The 23,421-nt window shown below is 35.0% G+C and overlaps 1 protein-coding gene across 6 annotated transcripts in view; it reads left to right on the top strand.

The window, feature by feature from the left end:
• The window catches only part of CCDC91 (coiled-coil domain containing 91), a 148,371-nt gene that overhangs the window by 115,321 nt on the left and 9,629 nt on the right, over positions 1–23,421 (top strand). Inside the window, exon 12 of one of the 6 annotated variants that reach the window (XM_054214342.1) lies at positions 21,666–21,710. The exons of the other annotated variants lie outside the window; for them this stretch is intronic. Coding sequence (XP_054070317.1) covers positions 21,666–21,704 — 39 coding nt within the window. The 3' untranslated portion in view covers positions 21,705–21,710. The remainder of the gene's footprint in view (positions 1–21,665; positions 21,711–23,421) is intronic. 6 annotated transcript variants of the gene reach the window in all.

Consider the following 23,421-nt stretch of genomic DNA (forward strand, 5'->3'; position numbering starts at 1 on the left):
CACAAGTCCGGGGTTTGTTTGAAAAACATGCAGTGATGGTTCTGGGGGTTCTGTTCATTCTGTGTCAGATTCTCTCATTTTGCACATTGGCTTCTTGAAAGTACTTTTACTTATAACTAGATTTTCTAGAATAGAAAGGTTATAAGACTGGAATGGACTTTTTGGGTTATCAAACCAATCTTGTGCTGTTGTATGTAATTCCTTTCCCAAATGGTCATAGAAGTGTCATTTTGAAGCACTTAGAGTAATCTTTTTCCAATTCATGGCATGAGCTGTATTAGGAATCAGTCCGTTCATGAATTTATTGTTCAGATGGAGATACTGTAGGGGCTAGAATGATCCTTGGCAGTGTGGGCCTTTTTTTTGCCTCACGTGTTTTCTAGCCTAGTCTTCTGGTAACAAGGTTAACCACTTCTAACTTCTGCTTCCTTACTGCTTTCTTCAGTAGAGGATCACTGAGTCCTAGCAGTGCCGTTATTACTTTCCCAATAGTTGGTGTTCCTGTCCATTGTATATATCTGTAAAAAAGCCTTAGGAGGCAAACAAATACTGTAGTAATAATTTTCTGTTAGTTTGTTTTGCATCCATACAGAGCAATTAAAATGTGGTCACAAAGTTGAGAGGTTTTTGCCCTTCTAGGTTTGGTTCTCTTCTGTAATGTGGCCTTAGTGTAATTGTTCATTATTTTTGCATATGGAATTGTTTGGAAATTCTTTCTGTAATCATCAATGAAGAGTTTTATGATCCTTTTTGCTTAGGGAGCTTTTATCAAGTACTCCTTTAAATAAACAGTAGAAGTCCCATTTGGTTTTAATGGGAATACAAGTGTGCCAAAAATGTTGGCTTTATCCTGGAACCTAGAACTTGAATTGAATTTTCCTAGTTATTTTACAGTAATTCTTACTCTTTCAGTTATCCATTTTGGGGTTTTTACTGTGAGGTTGTTTGACATTTTAAATTTTTAATTACTTGATTTTTTTTTTCTCTTTATGGTTAATTATTCATACTAGATTTTGTACTAGACATTTATGCGCTGTTTTCTTTTTGTGCTTAATATTTTTTTCCATTCCTGTGGTTAACTTTTTAATGTCTACAGTACTGTGCATTTTGTATTTTAAAATAATTATTTCCAATAATGTCAAATAATTGAACTGGGTTCTGAAAGGGTGACTTCACACTAATTTGGAATAGATTAGATCCAGGGTGATCTGAAATAATATCTTGGTGCAGAAATTTTTATTTCCTGTAGTTTTCTGAATTTCTTTAGTGATATATATTCTAACAACCTTTAATGTATAAAGTGTATAAAACTTTTTTTTTATTAAGCGGAGTAGGAGATTTAATTAATATTCTTCCTGCTTCCAAAACACTGGAAAACTACTGAAAAAAAACTATATTTAGCCTAGAATTTTCTGCTCCAATATTATCTGTTTCCAATAAATTTTGTAGGAAAACTTGGTGAGAGAAATTTGACTAATTAGAATGGGTATATAGATCTACTGGATCTACTGTCTTAGAGAATAAAGGTTGAAATAAGTAGAAGTAGGAACATGAAGATGTGTTGCACTGAGTATCCGTCAGTCACATGCTTAGTTTCATCTCAGTTCTGTTGAGGTGAGAGTACATCTTGCTTGATTTTTTTTTTTCTTTTTTATATTGAAAGTAAATTAAAATTTATTGTCCACACGTCGTCTGAAATGCCCTTTTATTTTTTTTTATTTCTAGTTACACATCATTATCTGTTTTAATTCTTTAATGTTTAAAAAAGGATCTTTCAGTAGGAGCCACGTAGTCCTTTCTGTAGGTCACTGCTTCACACCTTTTTTTGTTTTTACAACTATGTTTTTTAACCTTTGACTGATATTTGGTTCTTTGTGGTTAAGATTTAAAATGCAAGCGATTAATCTTTAAATTATCAATATTTTGCCAGAACCATATAGAGCTAGTTTTATAAACACTGAACTAGAGCAACAATGATAAATATTTAAGGTAACCGAAGACAATCTCAAAAATAGTAACAGATCCTGTCCTTCAGTTAATTTTAGTCCTCAACAGTTGTTTAGTCCCCATCATTTAGTCCTTCAACAATTTCAGTCCCCAATTTAATGGATAAAGCTGCTTTTCAGAGAAGGTTCAAGTAGAAAATTCTCTAAATTACATTTTAGCATTAAGTTAACTGTGAATGATTTTTAATCTCTTCCTTGCCTTCAACATACCAACCTTATATTAAGGAACTTAGTATTACTTACAAATTTGCAGCGTATCTTTGTTTTGGATGTTTTGATCTATTTCCTCCTTTTCTAGGTCGCAAGAGGAACTTGATTTAGTTGTATTTAACATTCAATACGTTCAAATTCTCATTTGCTTTATTTTTGTACCTGTCGGATCATTTGAATCAACGTGGCTGCTGCAGAGCAGAATAAACACAAACATGAGGGGTGCAGTACAAAAAAAAAAAAAAATCACTGAAACTAGAATATGAATTATTTATTTTTAAGATAGGTTGAAAATTAATTACTACCACTTCTGTTTCTTAAAGTACGGAAGTACTAGGTATGTCTCAGTTTCTTTATAAAGTATTAATAAAGCAATTATTGCTTGATATTTACTTTTACATTTAAAGATACACTATTAAAATCACCATTGTTGTATTGATAACTCGTAACTCTTCCTACTTTCTTGGTACTTTTATAACTTTTTGTCATCTTAATTGAAAGACATTGTTTAAATACCTAAGAGGGGGTCTCTCTGAAATAGATCTTTGACACATGCAAAGATGCAAGTTAATATTTTCCGTTCATTTCAATTGTATTGGAATTTCTTATTAAAAAAATGTATCGTCATATGATTTTGTTTTTTGCATATTTCAGGATGAAGCAGTACACAAGAGCATATTTTGGGTTTACTCCGTACTTTGTATTTGACCTGATCTTTTGTGCAGTTGAAACACATAAGTTATACTTTTTTTTTTTTACTTGCTATGTGGACGTGGTAGAATTTTGCTTTATCATGTTGATGATTTTTGTTTAGCTATCATATTGTAAAAGTATTCTTTATAAAAACAAAGGAAAAATGCAAACATTCAGAAATGTTTCTCTCTTAAGCTAAGTGCTGCATTATGTCTGTTCCAAGAGGTTCGTATGATCTTATTTCACTGGAAGCCTCAAAAGTGCTATCTTCAAACTTGGTCAATACAAATGAGTCTTCCGATCACACAGTTCATTCTGTTTGCATGCAAACACATTTTTGCATTCGAACATACCATAAATTCATTAAATCCAGCAATTAACAATACTTCAAATATGGCATTTATAACGTCATATAAAGGGGTCTGGTAAATACAGTTAGATGTCACCTGCAAAACAAGCAGGTAGATATACTTCTTCCCGTAATATGGAACTCCTTGCCACCAGATGTTGTAGATGCTTAACACGGAAATGATTATTTAAAAAAAAAAAAAGACAAATTTTTTGGAAGAAGATTCCAATCAGGAGCATTTTTTAAATGCATACATATTTTGCTCTGCCTGTGGTAGTAGCTGTGTGAGTGCATGCTTCTCCTGTTACGCTCTTTTCTGGGTGCTTGCTGTTTGCCTCTGGTAAACATGGATGCTGCACTAGATGGACATTGGTCTGACATGTACCGACATGTGGCATACAACCTGTTCTTACTTTCTTGTTATGAAAACAAAGTTAATAGAGAGTAAAAATAATTTACATTACATCTTAAAAAAAAAAAACAAACAAGGTAATGTCTGTAAGAAATGCCAAATCCAGTGGCTGTGTGCTCCATCATGGGGGATGTACAAAAGGAGGCACTTGGTTGTTTTCCATTTCCTCAAGGGGACGGTGTAATAGCAGCAGCTACCGTATTTGTAGGACCTCCCTGTGGTTCATGTACTATTTGTTGCCTCAGTACTAAATATAGACATTTCTGATTTGAGTTCTTATTTTGGCATATAGGGAATCAACTCTTCTCTGTCTACCAGAAAAGAAGAAAAAAAAAAAAAAAAAGATTTGTGGAAAGTGGTAGGATGCTAAAAATTAAATTGTGATTCAAGGTCTAATTAAAAATATTTCTGCTTTTAATTTTCTCAGGAATCTTGGAGAACCGAGCTCTTAATAAATCCATTATGCTTTCGTATGTACATGGGCTTCATTAAGAATTTTTTTTAAATGAAATTATGAAATTAAAACCTGGTACTTGAAAGTAAAAACTACTTGTAATATGCAGATCATCCAGTCCGGGAGAGTCAAATGTTACTTCAATGCATTTCTGTAAACACTTTTAGGAATGAAAACAAATAATGATGGAAAAAGCTTATCAGTTTGACAGCCTGTTTTAGATATTGTATTTCCCTGGAATGCGTTTTTTCATGAAACATACATCTTGTTAGGCAATGTAAATGAGATTTACTTAGAAAAAGAAGATAACATCTCTGATGAACTCTATGAACCTGTGTTTGGGAGGGTTAACATAGGTGTTCCTATGAATTCAGTAATCTTACTCTCTTTATACTCTGTGTATTTTCTGTGGAAGATACAGAGCCATAGCAAGATTAGATGAATAAATGCACTTAGTATTATTCCAAGTTATTAGCCTCACTGCTCTCTTCTTCTATCGTCAGCAGCGGCGGCAACAAGTAGACCTTGCTGTAGTTATTCCTCTTTGATTCCCTTTTCATGCTGCCCATGCTGTGGGTCCCACAGGCGATGTAGCTGTCATGTGTTACACCATTTTTTTTGGTGGAAAATAATGAGGATTTTTTTAGGATAAAAAGTACCTCCCAGGAGCCATTTTCAAAATTACTTTCATTATGTTCTTAGTGCCACAACTGAAAAAATACTGTTCCTTTCTGAGATGCAAAAGTTGGACAGAAGGCAGCCTTACTCAGAGGAAAATATACAGTTCTGCATTGAGCTTTCCTTAGGAAGAACAAGAAAAAAAGAAAAAAAAAATTGTTTTATTATGACAGCAAGACAGCAGGAGGTGGACTCAAGGCATATTTATGCTGTCAAAGGATTTCTTCCCCCTGGAGAGCGGTCAAAGAATCTGTTCTAGGCTCCTAACGCAGGACATCAGATCATTTACATGTTACCAGTTTCAGGCTGCTGTGAAGTATTGAATTAAGCAAGTATATGTCTGTTTGTTGGACGAGATACCTATGTAAACTAGAATGCCACCCAGAGAGTGCAGGCTGAGTTTTAGTTCCTCCTAATGTCTACCATTCTTGCATGAGAAAGTTCAAGAATATCACCATCATACTTGCTTCCCACCCGTTCTCTGTGTGCTTGCTTCTCTGCCGGTGGCTACCTCAGGGTAGGTAAGGCCTCGCAACTTCTAAAATACTTGCCTCATCAGTGGAGATGTAGAGCTGGGAATGGAAGAATTCAGCTCGTATATTGTGCAGCAGTTAGCCACTCTCTTGACCGACGCTGAACTGAGGAAAGTCCGACAAGTCACCTTCCAGTCTCCTGTTGTGCCTTCACTTATGTTCAGGAAGTGAAAAGTAGGCAAACTGAGAGAAGTAGCACAGTGTTTTGAGTTGTTTTTACAAATGCATTTCACTTTGAGTCACCTTAGGGGTTATTTACAAGTAGATATGAAACTTTCAGACAGAAATGTGATTTTTCATGTTGACGCTGTCCTTGTAAACTATCCAGAAACTGAGTAAAGCTGAAGTCAATAAAAGTAAAAACCAAAATATTTCCAGGTGTCTTATAAAAATTCTAATGATCAAAGCAGTTAATTGGTTGCTACTGTACTTCAAACTAAGATCTGTTTTCAGTTATTTGTTGTTAGAAAGGTCAGGAAATTCTTTGCTCTGCTTCGTATTTATTCAGACTTGGACAGTGTTCAGACTTCTTCTACATAATCTGCAAATGTCATTTGCCTTTTGGTAAAAACTAGGCATTGTTAACTCTTAAAATCACACAAATGTTAGGAATTTTTGTGGAATGGAGGTCTACAAAAGTATTCTGTTGTACAATTACAGTATTTTTATTGTCAGTGCTACAGATTGAAAGTTGTTTATAAATCTCGTAGTTGAGTAATTTACTGCCTATTCATTGCTATCTAGTGCTTCAAAAAACATTAATTCAATATGTTACCATTTGCATGTTTATAGCAGACAAAAATGCAGTACTGTAATGTTGTGCCTATTATTTATGTACTTTTTACTTTTTGTGACCATTAGCTGTACAGAGAAAAAAATGAATTCTTGTAGTTGGCATACACAGGGGAAAGTAAGCCACAAGAGAGAATGTTTTCTACCAAATAAATCTTGTGCTGAATAGGCTATTTGAAGACATTTTCAAAATGACAAAGACTTACTTCATGAGATAAGTACTTAGAGTAAGCATTTCTTATATTTGTAGCTCCTGAACTACTAGCAGCCAGCAAGCAAATTTTAGTTTTTCCTATTTACATTGACATTCATCTTCCTTCAGGAAAATTTACTGCTTGTTTTCTGACAAAAAAACTAATTGTATTAAGCAGTCAGATTTTGTCTGCTACATTGTCCACAGCTCTCATGAACTTTAAAGGGCATATTTTGGCCTACAGGGGAAAGCTTACATGTTAGGACTGAAGTAATCGTTTGAATGAGAGACTTGTTTTTATGCAGCCCGTGTTTCCCTGAAAGACACTTGTCACAAACTTACTCCCGTATTCCCAGAAGCTGCGAGCAAAGATGTAACCATTGTAATGAAATTCAGCGTACTACTGTGTGTTCCCATATGATTTGTGCAGCTGTGCTTCATAACCTTTAGAAGAAAGCATAACTAAACATTGCGTTTCTCTGACTAATATTTACCAAAATATAAGTGCACACTTCAGAATTGCAAATATCCAAATGAGATATTTTTTGGGTTTAGTATTTAATAGATCATATTTTTCCATATTATGGAAACTAAGGACCTATTTCAACAACAGTATTTTATTTATATTTAAGAAACACTGGCAAGCTGGTATAAGCTACGTCTGCCTTACTGTAAAGTGAAGAGAAAGCTGGCAAGCTTGTCTCCTGGCTTGGTATAGAGAAATTATTCCTTTAATTTGGTAATAATACAATTACTTTTGGAAACTAGAATTTCAGGGCCATTTCCTGCCTCCCTGACCAGGTGCTTTCTGTGCAGTTTTGTCCAGCCAGCGAGATGCGTGGGAGGTTACCTCTATGGGGTCTTGGTATGTGCTGGGACAGTCAGCCTAGCTATTTACCATGTAACTAGAAGAAGTGGAAATATTTTTGCTCTTTTCTGGAAAAGACTTGGAATATTTGGAAAATACGAGAGTTTACCCTATTAACACACATTTATAGAGGGTCAGCTCATCTTGGGCTGTACTTTAAAGTGCAAGTCATACACTTTCCCAGTTTCAGTGGAATTATTCTGGAAAGAAACAAAATGTAACGTTGGAAAGGGAACGGTGCATTTCATTCTGTGCACAGATGAATTGGCGTCTCAGGGCTTTTTAAGGGAAGAAAAATAGTGATCAAGTTATACCCAGGACAGCAGGAAACATCTAGGAGTAAATCAGATTAACACACCTAATTTTTTGCATGGCCATTCTTCTGTATCAGGGTTATTTTTAGTAATGTACTAGATTTGTGGAGTGTATTTTGTACGTTTATTTTGTCTGAAGAAAACAACTAGACTTTGTTTTGGCCTTAGATAGATTCTTCTATCTTGTACGCTATTTTTTGGGTTTGGTTATGGTACAGAATCCCATTTCAGTTTCTTTGAAGTTCCATGTGTTACATTTCATAATTACGTATATTCATACAGATTTGATTTATCATGAATGCACTTCTAGAACTGATTTTTTTTTTTACTTTTGATTTTGTAGTTCAGCTATAAAGCCTATAAAATATATATTGAAAGCACCTTTACAAATATAGATTGTGGAAGATGATCTGTGTTATGATTGCTATAAGCCTTGTTGTCTATGTAGATTTTTTCCTAATATATGAAGAATTTTCTTTGCAGTGTTCACAGAAAACGTCTTTATTGTATTCTTTCAAAACAGAAATACACGGGTGGCTGGATATTCTTCAAAGCTATCTGCCTTCTCAAATCCCATCAGCTGGCTATTATTTGAGTCATATGCTTACAAAAGAGAGTGTAATAGTAGTTTATGTTCAATACTTGTTTACTGGCACCACAGATAATTGTTTTTATTGTTTGTAGACCAGAAAAAATTTAAAAGACCTAGAGTTCTAGAGGAGTCTAGTATTGAGAAGTATCTAGTATTTTCAAAACAAAACTGAAGTATTCTATAAAAAAAATAAAACCAGCCAACCAAAAAAAAAAAACCACAACAAAACCAAACGTAAAATGAAGGATCAGTTACGTTTCTATTAATGATTCTTCATGTGTACTGTCAGCATCGCATAACTCTTCTAAAATCTGAGTAAAGTAATTATAGGCAGGTGATTCTATTAATAATGTGTCTGGAACTAAAAGCCTTATTTTTACTGCTTAGCACACAGAATTTCCCCAATAAATAAAATTGTCTAACAGTGCAGAAAGGAGAGTGAACAAGAAGGAAGAGGATTTCTTTACAAAAGCAGTAAAGAAAACAGGCTTACTAAGAGCAATAAAAACCATACAAATGGACAAGGGTAAACATTCCATGCAGAGAAGTTATCATGTATTTAGTGTTTAGACCAAGATTTCCAGTTGAGACTTCAGTTTCTGACTTTAGAAACTGAAACATTTTACTTTATTAAATGTTCAGTTAACAAAACAAAATCAGGCTTTTTTTTTTTTTTTTTTTTTTAAAGGTGTTGTTGGTTGGTATCCTGAATCATCAGTCAGTTCAGAAAAGCGTGGCCTATTAAGGGTAGTGATGTGCTAAAGAACATATAAAGTCTCTGAAGTCTAATATGAATGGCCAGATATTGTCATGGTTATGTCAAACATAATCTTGGTTTAGGTTTATGCTTCTGACTTCTGCTGCAAAAAGTAACTTACTGTGTGGGTTGGGATTACTGTATCTAGCTTTTAATTAACAATTGTGAACTTGTCCAACAAAGCAGGGCAGTGAGTATTTTTGTGCCTTTATTATGTAAAATTTGCATATCTTTGGGGTTCCTTTTTACTATGAAACAAATTGTTACAGATATTTTCAATAATTCTGATTTTGCATTTTTAGCTTTGTTTAGATTCAAGAACAAAGAATTAAGCAATGTTAATTCACTTTTCTTAGTAAAGTAAAATATTGGAAATGGAAAAAGGTAATTAAAGGACTTAAAACTGAAAAGAAGTGCTGGTATTTCTACTGATACTAACCAAATAATACCTTACATAAAAATCACTCCCAAAATAATCTTTAGAGGCATTAAATATAAATGCCCACTCATTCTCCATTTAGATTTTCAGATTTGCTTACCTTCTCAGTTCATATTCCCTGGGGAAGAGTGGGTCTTCCTTATCAGCACATTTTACTGATACTGGCACAGGCGAGAATTTGTTAGGGAATATTCTAAGGGCTAAGCTGTTTTTTGAAATAATATTCATCAGTTTAAAAAAATAATAATTTGAGATAGTAGTGATGGCAACATTTTTTGACAAGACATCTCAAAACTTTTTCAGAAAGAGATAGTTTTGGAAGACGTGGAGAAAGATGCCTCTGTCTACAAGCTTCATCATTCTTTAATATTTCAAGAGAACATTTTGTGATGAAAACTAATATCTTGCATTAAATTATTCAAGGTAAAGACTGCAAAAGAAGGCTTGAAGTGCAGGGTGAATGTTCACTTTAATTAGTCTTATCCACCCTGTTGAGGAGAGGCAACAAATTCCTCTGGTTTGTTCAGACTTCTGAGGAGCTGTCTGCAATTCACTCCTAAAGGCTGACCATGTGAGAAGATATGTGTACCTCTACATAGTTGTCCTGCTTTTCATCCATCAGAACTATCCCAGAAAATGGTCAATGAAGTTTTTCTTAAACAAATCAGACTAAAAGTTCTCCCTTTACGTATTTTAGTGCTGCAGTTAAAATAACACTTTAGATCTTTACAATATTGGCAAAAATATCATAGTTCACTTATAGGTCATATAGTCGTCATAACGACCTTGTTTATAACCCTTTTTATATTAAGGATTAGGTCAAACTAATGGGGAAGATCAGCACAGTAGAAGAGAAATAAGATGTCTGTCCAGTAGCTGAAACTGGCTGTGATTGTAAAAAGTCATTTGAAAACAGTATTATTACCAGAAAACACCTCCAAACATCACTTAAATAGAAAATTGCAATGGCTTACTGGCCTCTGTTATCAGACAGATAAAAGTCTGTGGTTTTTTTCTTGCTATTTCTGTTAATGGTTTTTAATTTTCTACTTTCGAAGGTGACATTATCACTGTGGAAAAACCTGTATATGTAATTGGTGTTTCTGACACTGAGGAAATGTCACAAGACTGGAACCATTTTCATTTTACCCATACATCAGTCTTCAAGCTTATTACCGTAATTGTGGCACATTGCAATTAAAGCGATTTTTATAGCATTTTGGCTTTCTATCTGAGAGTTGACATAGAGTTCGGCTATTGCTTATCTATATTTTGTCTGTTCTGAAATTATTAAATTGGTTGCCTTCTAGACATTTATTATACAAGTAAGAGCTCTCAGCTTTGTTTAGCTGACAATTCCTTCACCTTCTCTCATTGACTGCACCTTTGCTTTCCTTCCTGTGCTTCTATACATGCATGATGGTACCTACTTTTGTGATGCATCTATTGGCAGTAACCATTACAACTCCGCAAAATCTTCTCTTGGAACTTGAATCCTAATGTAGCTTTAAATCCATAATTAAACTATAAGAGGTCAGATTCTTGGGATGCTAATCATATTTAGATTATAAATTAATTCTTTATTTATATTTCCTAAACTTCTCAACTGTGCCTGTCCAGGTTTGTTTTGTTGTTTGTTTTTTTCCTTAAGTAAACTTGCAAAATTATTCACTATTTCTAATAAAGTATGTATTTATCCAACTAACTGGCATGATCGTGAGTGGAAGTAATAGAAACCCTTTACTTGCCTTTCAGAAATGTCCTGCATGTGAATGCAAAATGTTATGCTTTGAAAGGCTTCTGAAATACCTACTAATGTCTTAGATTGAACACAAAATAACTGTTACCAGAAGCTAGTATGATATCTTCAGTGTATAGTAACTAGACTGTACATGTATAATCTGCAGGTTTTTAAAATATATAGTTGACTTTATGGTCCCAAGAAGAGTGCTGATGTAGTTCATGTTGAGTACTGATGTGCTTGCATGGTTAAAAGGTGTTTGCTGTTAACCTTTTCAGTCATAGCTTAGAGCAGTATTAAGAATCCAGTACTCCGCTTTTTTTCTGATTGCTTCAGAAGAGGCATGACAAGCACACAGTGTCTGCTTATCTAATGCTTTCAGACCAAAATCTAACAAGTCCGCAAATAAAAGCGGGAGGTTTCGACACAGTGATGTAAGCTAGGCCATGAATTGGCACCTCCTTGGTCACACATTGTCATTCATGTTGCGGAGCTGATTTTAATGATTACTTTTCAAAATAAAGGCAAAAAAAAGCTTGGAATTCACTCGGTATATTGTGTAGAAGTCTAGTGTATATCATAATCTCATATTCTTCAAGTGACCACTGTGCATTAGTAGTGGAACATTTCCTCAGGAGACCTGTTTGAAGTCCTAGCACACCCTTTCCTCTGTCTCCTTGCTATACCGGTAACTTCACATTCTTCAAATTTACTATTTCTCCAGTGGCAGATAAGCTATCTTTAATCACTGCTTTGAGTCACAGTTACAGTCTACTCTTTGAGTCAGATTAATTTGCAACCCAGATTCCCATCTGGGAGAATTGTGTTGGAGCAGTGATTATGTAATATGCTCCATACATCCCATATAGATCCAGGCTGCAGTTTCCCGTATAGGGGGTAGTACCTAAGCGTCATGTGACATTACAGAAACTGGGGGTGGGATAGCCAGGGCTGACCATTCCCTTCTTGGGCAAGAGATCCCAGTTCCTTACCTGGGGCAGAAGATGTATCTTAACATTTTATCTGGTGCTCTCAATCCATCTACATTGTGAGATTACAGAAGGCTACTGCTAGAGTCTCAGAATAGAGAGAGAGGGAAAAACTAATAGCTGGTCCAGCAAACTCTCACCTTGAATGCAGTGTGTGGGAATGAGAGAGAACTTAAAAAAATGCTGGTATGAAATGTTTCAGTAGCAGGGTTCTGATATCAGTATATCTTATCACCGTAAATAGGAAGTACTCTTCTTGAAAAACTTGTGTTACAGATTGATGACTTTCATTTGTTGATCTATTTGTGTTGTCACTTGCAAAATCATGCATCAAAACCAGAATATTTATTTTTCAATTCCTGCAGGTAAAAATTATGCCCTTCAATGTTAGCCAGTTATTATCAGAATTTTGATATATGTTATTGTTTTGCAAGTGTGCTTGATTTCAAGCGTCCAGCGTAGCTTTCTTCTGAAAGTTTATTATTTGAAGACAAGTGCAAGTGGGAGAGGTTATGAAAATCAGTTTCTTTTAAGTTCATAATCTCAAATGAGTGATTTTTTTAATACTTGCTATATTTTAATATGACTTAGAACAAAATAGGGTGTCGTTACCATTCTTGTTCCTGAATGTTTAGCTTGGCATTTGATGCAAGGCCTCAATTGCAGGCTGAAGTGCCAGCAGCCGAAGCTGAAAACAAGACTGCGGTGGGCAAACTCAAGGTTTAATTTCAGAAAGAGTGTTTATATTTTCCCTGGGGCCACATTAATGAGAGTCCAAACCCTAAATGTTACCACCAACACATTTTAACAGACCAGTTTCCCAGTTTTTAAAGTGTGGTGTCACCTTGAGTATTTTTCTTTTAACTTTTTCCCCTTCTTCTGACTTTATAAGAAAAGCAATAAAGCTGTATCATTTTTGGCTGAATTCAATGTCATGTTTGGGGAACACAAAGTTCTGTGTAATGCAACAAAGTCGCATTTAAAAACATATAATCCTGTCTTCTATTTCTGTATCAACTATTTTAATAATTCAGCTTTAAGTTACCAATGCAAGATTTCATGTTACTACAAAAAACACCACCATCTGGTCTGTATGTATGTGTTATAGGGGTCCACAGACTGATGTCCTGAATCAAACTGATGTCAGAACATCTGTGCCATGCCTAGGATGAACTCGTGACCAACAGGTCAGTGCCAAGAGAGACAGTAGTGGTGGGGTCATTGAGAGTTCCTTAGCTCAGTTTCCCGCTCCTTCAGCTGGGCCTGTTTTGTGGCTTTAATAGGATTAAAGAAACATTTACATTGAGGCTTTAGGAGCATTTTCACACTGCTGCTTTACCCGACTCAAAGAGCGGTATAAATCCAAAGGATTAAGTACGGGATTTATGTAAAGTTGTAGTGTAAGATGAGTTGGTGCACCTGGCTCTCCTTTTTCTCCTCTGTGAATAAGGCATACTGAAGCAGTGCACTGCATGTGATACAGAAGTGAGCCTGATGTTTTCTCCTGAACTGTTAAGTCTTCATAAACTTTGAAGTTATTCTTTCCAAATATTAAAATGAAATAGTAGTTTCTGATGGAGGAGTGTAGTATTTCAATCTATAGATCCTACTGGACGTTTTTCTTCAGAGGGTCTTAACGGCATTTTTCTGCCACTTTTCAGTACTGAAATATCATGCATTTAAGAGAATTTTTAATTTCCTGGAAATTTTAGTTCTCTTCCTTGAAAAATGGAAAGGGGAAAAAATACAGTTCGCTGCCATTTACTTAAGTTCATTAAAATCCAAAGGAAATTGTTAAATAACTAAAATTATAATTTTCAAACTCCTTGTGTAATCATTATGCTGATGAAAGCAATTTAGTTGAAACTACATACATAACCTGTTGAATGTTTTTTGCAATTACGTTAGAGTAAAATTGCCAGAGCTTGAAATTCTTTACTGAAGTTAAAACTGGTTCACATAGCCTTTTGTGCCTCACTGTGTAAATCTACAAAGACTGAGATTATGCCTCTAGTCAGGCGAGATGCCAGTTGAAACTGAAATCAAATGATGTTATTGCTGAGAAAATATTGTGCTATCAAAGCCAAAAGGGGAAAAAAATAGCAGGTTGAATTATAATGTTCAACAGTGTGATGACTGGTTACTACACTATTTCAGAACTATTCCTGTGATTTAGATGTATCATGTTTTGGATCCAGTGTGCATCATTATAATGACTGTAAGAGGTGTGTCAACTTTGGATTTGGTCTGCAATCACATAATCAGTCAACTTGCTCTGTGGATATAGACTGTTCACATTGATAAACGTTTGCAGTGTACGCTGTACTAATGACACACAGATGTATCCGTCAGTGGATCGTGGTGTTGTTTTTCACATCATCGGGTGATTCAGCAACACCTGAGGTCCAAGGAAATGTAACATTTGTCATCCGGGGTCCCTCTGTTCTGCAAGTATTTAATAAGGAAACAGAAGAGACTTCCATATTTCTTCCTGTTGTCCATTAGGAAAGCTGTATGTGACAGGAGGAAGCAATGAATCTTTACGCACCTCCTGTCCCCTGTAAGTGAGGCTCTCCTGGATCATTCCTGATACATGCTTCAGTGTTACAATTGAGCAGTATTTTATACTGTGCTTCTGGAAATCTGAGAATTATAACCAGACCATTTGTTTTGAGATCGGTTATTTTGCATTCTGTACAGCTTTTCAAAATCTGTTTTGAGATTAAGTAGAGAAAAAAAAAAGAAAGTTCTCAATTAAATGTGTGGGATTACTCGTCATTACTGCAACTCGTGACTCTTGCCTATGGGCATTTTCTTGAGAGCTTTATATTGATTAAGAGAAGATAATAAAAAAAAAAAATAGAAAAAAACTGTGGATCCGTGTGTATGAATGAACACGAATACCCTTATTTTACCATCCTAGAGGGAAATTTAGGCAGGTCAGCTGAATTTTGGACGTTAGACATTTAATAGTCTATTAGACTAAATAAGTTAATGATTTGAGGATGAAGACTTCGTGAAGATTTTGTCATTCCTGATAGAATAAAACTTTTATTCATTTTCTGTCTTATTCTTTCAAATTCATCTATATGCTTGTGGTAAAATTTGTATTCCAATGATTTGTATTTCACTGACATTTCTTAATTCAGAATTTTTGAGTTTGTTTATTTAGGTGTTTTGGTAACACAGCAGAAGTTGTAAATTTTCTTTAAGTTAGTGTAATCCGCGTTACTTTGTACTAGATGCAAAGTTTAATCAGTTCAATATGATCAACTTGGATTAATTAAAGCTAAGCAAGTGCATATATATATATGCTTACCACTGACTTAACACTGAATTTTTCACAGATTCATTGCAGAATGGTTTTCCTTGTTGAATTTCTTCATGTGAATCCATCATCTTTAATCTACAATAGTAATTTTAGAAAGATATCTGTATTTCATGTGATACCATCTTTGCCTATGCCTTCAAGTATATACTGTTTCATCCTGTCACATCTTATAATTAAAGTTTCATTAAAATGAAAACAGAAAATGTGACAGAAAAACATGGAAACAGAAAAGTGTTCCTCAAAGCTGAGGTAGGATTTTTCTCATGCTACTTCAGTATGTACCAGACTCCCGTGTGTTGTTAGAGGACACTTTGCTTTAGAGATAGCTAGTGACATAATAGTATCACAATTTTACAAGAACTTTCAGATAATTATTATATAACTGCAGTCTCCTTGATATCTAAATAGAATAACTACAGTTTGACTCCTTATGTTATACGTAGTTTCAGCTTTGTATATAACATTGTTTTTCACCTCCCAGTCTAAAACGGTGATTCTCTGTGATGTGTATTATTAACCACATGTTATTTCTTCTTAGAGGCAAGGAAACTGTGCTCATGGTGAAACTCCTATTAGTGAGGAATCATATTAGATATAGTTATTTAGAGAGAACTCATAGCAATGGAATACCAGTTATACAACTGTGGAAAGATTTACCCTATGGTTACCCAGTCGTGCCCATTATTAGTGTAGTTTTTTCAGTTTGTATCCACTGCAAACACTTACAATGCAATGATTATTTTTATTTTACATACCTATTCCCTACAGTGTAAAATACGCTCTGACAGTAATAAAAAATATTGTTCTTATCAGTGCCTTTATTTGCTGTTTACTTTTCAGTTAGGCTTAATTAATCCAGTGCTGTAGATACCATCTTAATACTGCAAGGCAATTCTGTGAGCATGACTCACCATGAGCCCGTCAGATAAGATGTTTTTATTTGGTTTGGTAACAATAACAATTTTTATATGTAGGAAGATTGCTGAAGCAGATTTTTGCTACCAAATCCAGCACCCATCCCTGCACTGAGGGCTCTTCCAGAAGCACAGTTGAATAGTCTTTATGGACTTTCCTGGGGAGATGGTAGTTTACAGTTATGAAGCTCCACAGAAGCCCCGTGCATTCTCTGCCAAGTCATTTGTAGCCGTATTAAAAACAGCATGTGATGGTGTCTGTGACTGACTTGGATACTTAAAACAGTTCAAGATCAAAGAAGAGCTAGCAAGGACTTCTGCCCTCTAGGAGGCCTAAGAATCTGACAAGCCTGGATAGAAAGCAGTCCGAGTCGCTTACAAATCCTTTATTTAGGTGCTGTTGTATATCTCTGGTTCCTTCTTCCATATCAGAAGTGGTGCTCTAATTAATATGGCCCTTAGTTACATTGTAATTAGTCTTCTGCTTTGCACTTACCTTGTGGGGACTGTAATCTAATGTGTATCAGAAGCTATAGAGACGCTTACCAAAACCAAACGCTAACCAATTATCATTCAGAGATTTTCCAGACAATGGTGAGTTCTGCGCTAGGCACTTGCGGATCTTGCAATCTTGCAGTCTCCCTCAGATCTTGCTCAGGGAGACATGCAGTGTAGATACACTCACATGGCTTCATTTGTAAAACAATCATAATAGCATTCACAGACGTATAATGAGAGTTAAGATGCTGAGTATCAACAGGGATAACATAAACGTATTTTGAATAAATAGGGGATGATCAGTATCTCTATGATTTGTGTCCGGCTTAAATAATGTCTTGCTTTTTTTTTTTTTTTTTCATTCTCACAACCAGTAGAAAATACCTTGCCTAGAGGAAAATATGAATTGTCCTGTGTGGCATAACACGTGGGAAGTTGGGTTTATTTGAAACCAGCCCAGTCTAAGCCAGCGTTACTCAGCCTGTACTCTATAAATCATTACAAGCAGCCTGCAAAATAATTCCCTGCTCTACTTTTATTAATTCAAATATATGCATTTTTCCTTTAATGTACAGGTACCAAATTTAATTGCTTTGTTGTTTATTTTAGTAGTGGAACTGATTTTTGCTTTCCTAATTTTTTAAGTAATCTACCTTCAATCATTAAACAAGAGAAGGATACAAGGTGGTGATATATGTTGTTTGAGTTTTTTATTTAGAAAGAGAAGCGGGACGTATTGACACTGAAGATAGTGTGTGTGTTTTAGTAGAAATTTCCTCACAAGGGGGAACCAGAAATGGCAGACTGCACTTTCTTTCAATGCCTGTAAATAGAAGTGAATTTTAACAACTTCGCAATTCCCTGTAGCTTTCATGTTAGCATTATAAAATCCTGTGACCTTGGAAAGAACAGTCAAAGTATCAACAGACGCACAGTAGAATGTTACTCCTCAACAGTGAGGAGGAAGGGATCAGTATCAAAAAATTCTGACTTCCGCCTTTAATTTAATCAGCATTTTCCATGCATCTTGTATTAAGCCATGAGGAAGACACTTTTCTACTAGTTAAACAAGTTTTTTCAAAAGCTCTTGTTTTGGAAACCTTTAAAAATCAGTGAGATTTCTGTCCACATAATATACACGGGTGCCTTTAATAGTGGGAGAGGCCCTACTGTGGTCAAAGTTTTATCTGCATCCAAAAGTTTGCAGCTTCAGGGCGTCAATTTGTAAGATTGGACAAGTGCATTTCACTATATAAGATGCTTAAATACTGTTTACATATATATATGTATGTGTGTCTTAACTATGTTGAATCTGATTGCTAGATCAATCAACAATTATAGTAGCCGTTGTGGTAACTCCATATATTTAGTGTATGGCAACAGACCAAGTTATTGCCATAAATAACTTGGTTGAGGAATCCTATGTTCCCAATCTGTTAAGTATATAGGTCAGCCCAGAAATTGCTCATGTGTTTCTACACTTAAATATTTCCATTATTATTTTTGCGGGTTTAAATAATGCCCATTTTTCACCTTCTGCAGTAGTCTGAGCAGGTGCTGCAACCATTTTTAGTTCCTTTATGCACTCAATAGAGTTTCCTTGATTGAAAGCAAATTTCCTTCTCTTATTTATATGAAGGAAGGTTAGTATTTTCTTACATTCCTGTGTCCAACTGGGAGACAGTGGAGATTCTGGGAGGGTTGACAGGGAGTTTTCCCACCACCTTCAGCAGACTAGGCAAATCTGTTTTAAAGATGTGTCCAACATATGGTATTATTTTAATGGTTTCACTGATCAAGTTCAGAGCATAAAATCCTTAAGGTTTAGAAGTTGCAGCATTATTTATTTAAGGAGAAAGAAACATTTTCACATGGCAATATAATTTATTAAACATCACTCTTTCCTAGAGGTTCAGTCTTGAACACTGATGGCTTTCTAATGTGTAGCAGATACTGTGTAAATTACAGCCATGAAGAAGCTTGTTTTTATATACTTAGTAAGTGTTATCAATAGTAGAAATTCACAGGTGGACAGACAAAAATGTCCTGTTCTGGGATTAAGTCTAAAATAAGCTCTGCTACACATATGCACCATATGGATCTGTTTTCCTTCTCATCCATTATAGAAATGAGAGGAAGTAGTTCATTGTTTCCTCATCCAACTCTCGGATTTGCAGGTTCCTCGAGGCAATATTTTTTTTATATGGCCTATTTAATGTGCTAGGGAATTTTTTAAAGCCTTCTGTTGAATCTGTGGGGAGAAGTTCATGTTAGTGCACTGGGAAAGCTTTCTAAACCCATAGTTTTACTAGAAAATATAATCACATAGCTGAACCTCTGCAAATACAAGATTTTTCAGAATCGTGTCAGGCTTATTCACTAGTGTGAATTATTTGGGGGGGGCAAACTGAAAAAAACCCTGCACGTCATAAAAATTGTAGAAAACAAACCCCTCATCTTTGACTTTTCCTCAAAGAGGGACATCTACCGATCAAAATATGAGAAGATGCTTATGAGTCTGTAATTACACTGTAATGCTCTGCTGAGCACCGAGTTTGTTAGCCAACATGCAGTACAGTATACGCAAAGAATCCTCACACAAAGTTGCAGTGCTCCATTTCAATGGATTATCGCGCACCATGAATGGGGACAGGAGGAGTCTGCAAAAACTAAGATTTTAATCATATGAGAAAACCCATAATTTTTCAGAAATAGTTTTTCTTTAAAAATGTTTCAAAAGTGGCTACAGGTTTAAAATGCACGCATTTGCCCACTTAGCACCGAGGTTCAAACAATTGTTCAGAATGACCATAACTGTATTTTATAAGGCAGACCTGCTAAAATGTTTGAAAGAAAATATTACGTATTATTACAGATGTACGTATAATTAGGCCAAACAGAAATACCTAAATGTGAATTCAATTGCAACACCAGTGGTCGACTCTGAGCAAGCAGTTGTTTTACATCTTGATTAACTGCTCCATGAGCAGCCCAGTATATTTTTAACATCATATTGGCTATGTGGGATGAGTCCCTGCAAAGAGGAAAGAGTGCCACCGACAGAATTTTTAGTGAATCATTTACATTTATGAACAAATTAAGAGTCATAATAAATTCTTCCTTATACTTAACTAAAGTGTATTCCTGATTCCACTGTTTTTAAAAGGACTTGAATTTTTTTTCCCCTTGTCCTTAAGTACACAAATATTTAGGAAAGCAGTCTGACTAGTATTCTATTTTCCACGGGCACATCCATCTAAGCGTTGATCAAAAAGTGCTAAGTTAGAACTATAGAATAAAATGAAAAATCATTTCAGAGTCTTTTCATGTAAGTTGACTTTATTGTTAATTTAGGCTTATATTAGTTTTCTGCAAAGATGAGGACATTTAATGAACTTATGAAAAAATCATAATCTGAAGTAGGTTTATCATCATTCTTTAATTTATTTTTACTGGGTTATTTAGAAAAAAAGGCTTTAGTTAGTAAATTCATATAATACAAAACCATATAGAAAAATAAGAAATAGAAATTAGTTTGCAAACAGTGAATAGAAAAAGCTTTGGTACATTTATCGATAATGAAAATACATAAGGAAATGAAGTCTTAAAAAAAAGAAGATAAACTTTGACAAATATTACAGCAAAATCTTGATTGCTTTTACCTACAACATTAAAAGGTCCCCTTTCTACTGAACATTACTTAGAAAGGAGATAGGAAGTATGTTGGATTGCTCATATTACTAGTCCCTTGGAAAAAATTCTAATGATGCAATGATGATGTCTGTGAATAATGACTTGTGGCGAATCAATATTCAACTTCAAAGAATTACCTTAGCAATGAATCCTATTCAGCAGCTAACAAGCACCTAGTTATAAACACTAAATAAATAGAAAACCTTTACATCAGCCTCACTAATCTAGACCTGCCAAACTCAATCTTCAGAACATGTTCTCTTACATCACATCAATCTCTGTGTTTTCAATTCCCCAAAACATTCATTTTGTATTTGAAATTTGCTGTCTTTGCATGAACATGATTTTCTTTGACTGAGTGACAAGGATGCTTTTCAGGATTTTAAATCTTCCTCTCAACCCCCACCCATTATGAACAAATACAAACATATGTATCACTCTGCTAGAATTTTTTCTTGGTGTACTTTGCATGAGTTTCGCAAGAAATCAGCAGGGCTCAAAAGGTGATTTCTTATTTTACAATCTTTAAGGGAAATAGCTCTGCTTCATTAAATTATAATGGCATGATTATTTTTTATTTATTCTACACTGCACATATGTGTGAACAACTACAAAAAATACCAGTAGTAAAAGTAAAATTAAAAACGTTTTACTCAACATCTTTGGTTTTTTTTAATCTCTGGTCGTTGTATTTGTTGAATCTCATAATAAAAGGATTGCAACTTTTACTTCTGTTAGTGCTACAGGCCTAGAGTAGTGAGCTTAACTGCATTTGAATACTTTGATCATTAATCATCATACTGTCATTTGAAGTAACAGTTAAATTGTTCAATGTGTATTTGTATAAATGAAGCTACCATTTTCTACAGCTACAAATATTTTTGGTATTGGAAAACGGTATTGTCTGAGAAACAGTTTTGAAAAATAAACTTTTAAACATCTTAAAGTTTATACAAAAGGGAAAACTGAAGAACCGTATTTAACATTAATTTTGCTTTCTTCTCTTTTCTGTGTGAACTTCAGGCCACAGTGAGATTAATAACGAAACATATCTTTACTATGGGGAGATCAGAATTTCATCCTTAAATCTTCAGTGCTAAACCTAAAATTATATTTTCCATAAGATATTTTATTAGTTACTAGTAATGGGTAATATAATTCTGACATGTAGTAGTTATTCATAGAATTCTTACTGTGTTTCTCTTATAGCACTTTGAAATGTTTAATGGGTTGGAGAATAGTCAATAGAGGAAGGTAAGCACGTGTGCCATGAAAATATATCTATTTGCAGGTAGATATTGTAAGGGTAGAATATAGAGGATGTGCATGCTCGGTTATTTGTGTAAGAAACTATTTTCTACTTTAGACATTGGCCATGTAGACTTCCATTCCATTTTGCAGAAAATTTGAGCTGTATGATAAAAGCTAAGAAAATGTAGAGCTAAGAATAATTGTTAACTTTGGTTTGAGCTATGGGTTTATGAAGCGATGCAGGGGAAGATGGATCAACTTAAAGTAAAACAGAGGAGCCTGGGATGAAAGTAGTCACCTGGTGGCAGTATTCTGCACAGTTATGTGTGAGCCTTTCTTTTTATTTCCCAAGTCAAATTCTTGCATCCAGTGACAGGAGTTCTGCTGAGGCCTATGCCTCCCTTCAGGGCATGCCTTGTGTGGCTCAAAGGCACATCATTCTGGGTGGTCTAAGGATATGACTGAGGCGGGACCCCACAGGGAGCCTCATGCTGTCATCTTTGGCCAGAAGGATGGTGGAATCACACTTAGACCTCAAAAGTGGACTGAAGGATTAAACAGAAGGGAAAAAGCATCAGTGAATGTGTTAGAATGTCCTGCAAGACTCAGCTCATTTTTGGAAAATGAATGTCTCTCAGTGACTGTGAGAATTTTGGGAGTGGTGTAGACCCTATGGAGTTCAGGAACTGCTTTTGCAAATCTTATATAGCCAGTTCCTCAGTAGGTTATAGACGAGAACATAGAGAATCAACCTGTGGCTCTTAAAAAAAAAAAAAAAAAAAGATTTGTACAGAGTTAAAAAGATACTGTTGACTAACTTAAAATAATGAAGTTCAGGAATATTAGGTTTTTGAGCTAATTAAAGCTGTGCCAATAGGACACACTGTACAGAATTGGGAACTTTGAACTGGATACATTTTGTATGGTGGAAGAGAAACATTGATTAGTACTAACAACAGTGATGGTGTGATGTAGAAAATTGCCCTCCCGTGGGGTAGATCTGAACCAACATGGTGTATTTTTCAGACCCTCCAGAGTTAGAACAGTTGGGTTGGGTTGGTTGTGCTCCATCCCTAATATATTCATCCTGATGACGTTTGCGTATGAGTCACGTTCAGTTTGAATTTGCCAGATGTCCGTTTCTGTCTGTTTAAACAATGACATCATTCCATGAAGTGAACAGGGTCTAAAAATATAGAGGGAAGACTGTTTAGAAAAACAAAATTTAAAAAGCATTACTTCTATATTTTCACATCTCATGGTATATTATGCAAGCAGAAGCACAGCAATGTTGAAGGACCGTTCAAAAAAATGTGTCTGTTGCTAACACTTCATTAAACAATATATTATATAACGAAGCTTAATTGGATTTGTTTCTATTTCCCAGTCAATTTCTCCATTAATGGGAACGTTCTCCTTCTGAATACATTCAAGTGTACCATTTTCAAAGCCAGCATAATTTCACGGCTCCTTGTTTTGCATTACGTGAAGATCCCAAGTCTTTTCAGAGTGTTTTGTCACTTACTGTAGCATGGAAGAATTTTAAAAAGTACTGCTCAAGGTAAAGCTTATACAGAAACTGAGGAGAAAAGGGGCAACTGAATTCTGAACTTTTATGTTATTGAATTCACATAAACCTTATACAAGCAATAAACTTTTCTTATGGACAAAGGGAGACTGCCAGCTAACCACTTGAGTTCAACAAAGACTCCCC

Source organism: Rissa tridactyla, chromosome 1 (assembly GCF_028500815.1).
Source record: "Rissa tridactyla isolate bRisTri1 chromosome 1, bRisTri1.patW.cur.20221130, whole genome shotgun sequence".
NCBI classification, from domain to species: domain Eukaryota; kingdom Metazoa; phylum Chordata; class Aves; order Charadriiformes; family Laridae; genus Rissa; species Rissa tridactyla.